Below are 3822 nucleotides of genomic sequence, written 5' to 3'. Positions count from 1 at the left end.
GTAAAAACAGCAGTAGCTTTTCATAGCAAAGTATAAATCGAGAAAGGCATGTGATGTAACAAACCATGCATATGTATGCTTGCTCTTTGCTTAATCCCTGTCCCTGCTCCTACACCACCAAGACCATTTAATTTCGGAAAATGATCATCATAAAATAAAGAATAAATGTTGTTAGATTAACAACACCTTCATTTGCACATCAACTCAGTTTCACGAGTTTTCACTCTTTTCAAGTAACAAACAAACATATTTTCATTTACGAACGAATGTAAATATAGCGTAAATTTGTTTCTTGTATGAGTATGGACGCTCATGACTGCTCGGTACATCTCTGTAATGTTGGAACATAATTGGGTCAGCGTTTAAGTTATTATTGTTGAATCAAAGGTTCAAGTAAGACGGTAAAATAACCAAAGATACTTTAATAAGCCGTTTATGAATAATTAATCGAATCTCCACGTAAGTTTGTTTTTATTTGATCTATGAAACACTTATAAATACAATGACAGGGACAAATGCTAAGTACGTTCAATTCACACTTTACGAGACTCAAATATTTAACCGTGATAAACATTTCAATAAACCGCTCCTAACTTGAGCGTCAGAGCACCTTTTACAGTACCTCCCCCTCTAGTCAAAAGTACAACTGAGCGGAGAAAGAGTACAACCAAGTGGAACAAGGACACCTGAACTGTCCAGACAGTCCGAGCATTTAGAGGCAAGGAGAGCACGTCAAAAAAGAGATCCGGGTGTTCAGAATCAGGAAGAACGTGTTCGAAAGGTTAGTCTCTCGGTCTTGCACAAATTCTTACCGAAACATTTCTTAATCTTAATAGTTTGAAAAAACTCATTAATCTAAAGTTATTCATTCTCTTTCATCAATAGTCATTTGTAAAAATAAAATTTACAGGCATTCGTTCTTTTACCTTATTAAAAAAGTTGTTATAAATGTCAAACTTTGAAAATTATTCTATTAATAAGACATAAACAATCAACAAAATAATACATAACATAATAAACTCTAAAACTGAATAAAAAGTCATGTCATTGTATCATGATAATCAGAAAATAACCCGAAAATAATATCATGTGAAAATTTTTAAAACACATTAATTATTCTTTCATGTTATTTGACACCAAATGCACTTACACTTTATAAAGTAATAATTTAAACCAAAGTTCCCAACACTATTATAAAAGTATAAAATACAAGATAAATGTAAGTTTAAAATGTTTTTTATTAGGACATATAAATATCATGGACTTTAATATAAACATTATAATCCACCTCATTATTTATCTTATATGATGTGAGATTTTTCAAAATATATATTTTAATCAAACAAACAATATAAATGCTACACGAGTACTCTTACTTAATATAAGTAAGAAGTATATTTCGAAAGATAATTACTAGAAAAATACAACACTGGTGAGACATGCATGAATCTAATTCATATAAATAATTGACACATTTAATCTAAAACTTTAAGATAATAAGTTTATAAATTTGTATCTTTATAATAGTCAATTTTTTCATTTTAATTCAATATAAAACTTAAACTCACATTTAAATTTTTAAGTATTCTTAATAGTATAAAATTAATTTATAATATATAAATATGACCATAATCATTATTTTATAATATATTATTAAAACTTATTTTAGTAAAACTTATATTCAATCGTTAACGAATTATCCACAAAATCTTTAATAAAAAACATGGTCAAAACCTAAATGTTATACTAACTAATGAGTCCACATTCGATAACGTTTAGACTCATTTAATCTAACTTAAAATAAACAATATATTATTTATTTGATCCATTTCACAACAATAGAATTTTTATCACGTAGGCCAAAACGTTTTTCTTATCCAATTTCTAAAAGGGTCTTTTTAGAAACGAAAGGCAACCATTAGATATATATTGTTGAAATTTATTTGTATACACGTGTGTGATCTAACATTAAGTTTTATTGATTATTGAAATTGGTTAATGTTTGACTATAAAAATTGGTTATGTTTAATTTGAGGAAAGTCTAGTATTGAACTAAAATTATGAAATGTTTGATATCTGGGAATAGTGATTTCTTAAAACAATAAAACCTGATATAATGATAAACTAAGTTCTGTTTTATTACTAAAAAAATATAACTAGGAATATTTATGCAAAGTTGTATAGATGTAAAAGAATAATTAAAATATTTAATTTATTATCTCATTAAATAATTTAATAAGATTAAATTACGTTTTCTTGACAATGTTTTGAGTAACACTTTATACCCAATTTTTTGATGAGAATGTTTTGTGGATAACTTAATATTAGTCTTCTTACTAATCTGAAGCCAATAGTATTATAATAAGGGTTTTAAATTGTGATGGCAGTTTCAATGCTGTTAGATCACATCCTGACCAAACTTTTAAACTTTAATCATGTGCCCTCTGCTTAAATAAACTATTGAATTGTTTATCCATATGTAATTGTTAATGTATGTCGTGGACGCACATATTTGACAGTATTAACAACGTTATTTTAAAGAAATAAGAATGTTTTCATATACATAATACCATGACCGACTAATTTATAAGTCTTTAACACATGCAAAACACGTAAAACGTTAGTATACTCAAAGTAGAAAACAGTTAATCGAACCACGCAACGACATTCTCCAGACAAAAGAAAAGAAACATGTTGACACGCACTGATCTGATTATAATAACAACAAGGATCGTAACAGCTACTATAATGTTTTACTTTCAAATCCATCCATCAGATATGACAAAACAAGTGCTCCTTGATTATGTCTTCACCCCAATAATATGTCGGCAACATTTTATTATCCAAAAAATGAAAAAATAATTATTTATTTTTTAAATATGTAAAATTAGACTCTTCCTATTTAACTTTAATATTTAGGAGGTGAATTTTATTGAATGACAAATAAATTGACATAATTTTAAAGTCATGAAGTTTAATTGAAAGTTTAGAAAGAAATTGGGTTGGCCCAATTGTTTTAGTTAGCCCGGCCCAAGAACATTATAGTTATCTCTTTGAATAAAAAAAGAAGAATGAGAAAAGCGTTAATTAGAATGAGGTTCTAGAATAGTGTGGTTTGAGCAGAGAGAGTGGTGAAAGATGTCGATTGTTCCAATGAACCAGGACGAGGGCAACGCTTTCAATCTATTGGCTCAGTGGGATCCGTTCCTTGATTTTCCTCTTCCTCCTTCCATCTCTAACTTCTTCCCCGGTTTCGGATTCGGATCCGGGTCGTCGGTGAACACACGTGTGGACTGGAGGGAGACACCCAGAGCGCACGTGTGGGAGGTGGCGCTTCCCGGCTTCACCAACGAAGACGTGCTGGTGGAGCTCCAAGACGAGAGGGTGCTCCAAGTGAGCGTGGAGAGTGGCAACTTCACGACCAGGTTCAAGATCCCAGACAACGCTAACCTCGAACAACTCAAAGCCAACATGCGTCACGGGGTTCTCGTTGTCACCGTTCCCAAGGTTAACCAACCCCTTCCTCCACCGCCTAGTAGGAATATCAGGGTCGTTGAAATCGACGGCACCGACTGAACCCTTCGAAAGACAGCCTCAGTGAGCAAACTCTGTCTCTTCAATCTGTTCACTCTAAAGTCCAAAAGCTGTCTTTCTCGTTATCTTTAACCGTATCGTGTGGTGTATGTGTCGGATCCAACTCTGTTTTGTAAGACGTGTGCGATACCCTGCTCTGTTATGTTAAACCAATGTAAATATTATATGTATGTGTGCGCATGTTTGGAAAGTTTGGAAATCGATGCTATATGGTTAGTACGTGCTTAA

The 3822-nt window shown here is 31.6% G+C and overlaps 1 protein-coding gene across 1 annotated transcript; it reads left to right on the top strand.

The window, feature by feature from the left end:
- The first annotated feature begins 3087 nt into the window (after positions 1-3087).
- On the top strand, positions 3088-3822 carry LOC108319601 (18.5 kDa class I heat shock protein). The gene has a single exon (XM_017550787.2). It carries the CDS (start codon positions 3139-3141, stop codon positions 3574-3576), a length of 438 nt encoding a protein of 145 aa, XP_017406276.1. The 5' UTR covers positions 3088-3138; the 3' UTR covers positions 3577-3822.

This window comes from Vigna angularis, chromosome 5 (assembly GCF_016808095.1).
Source record: "Vigna angularis cultivar LongXiaoDou No.4 chromosome 5, ASM1680809v1, whole genome shotgun sequence".
Classification (NCBI taxonomy): domain Eukaryota; kingdom Viridiplantae; phylum Streptophyta; class Magnoliopsida; order Fabales; family Fabaceae; genus Vigna; species Vigna angularis.
Note: the sequence above shows the minus strand (reverse complement) of the source record. Positions and strands in the feature narration are given on the sequence as shown.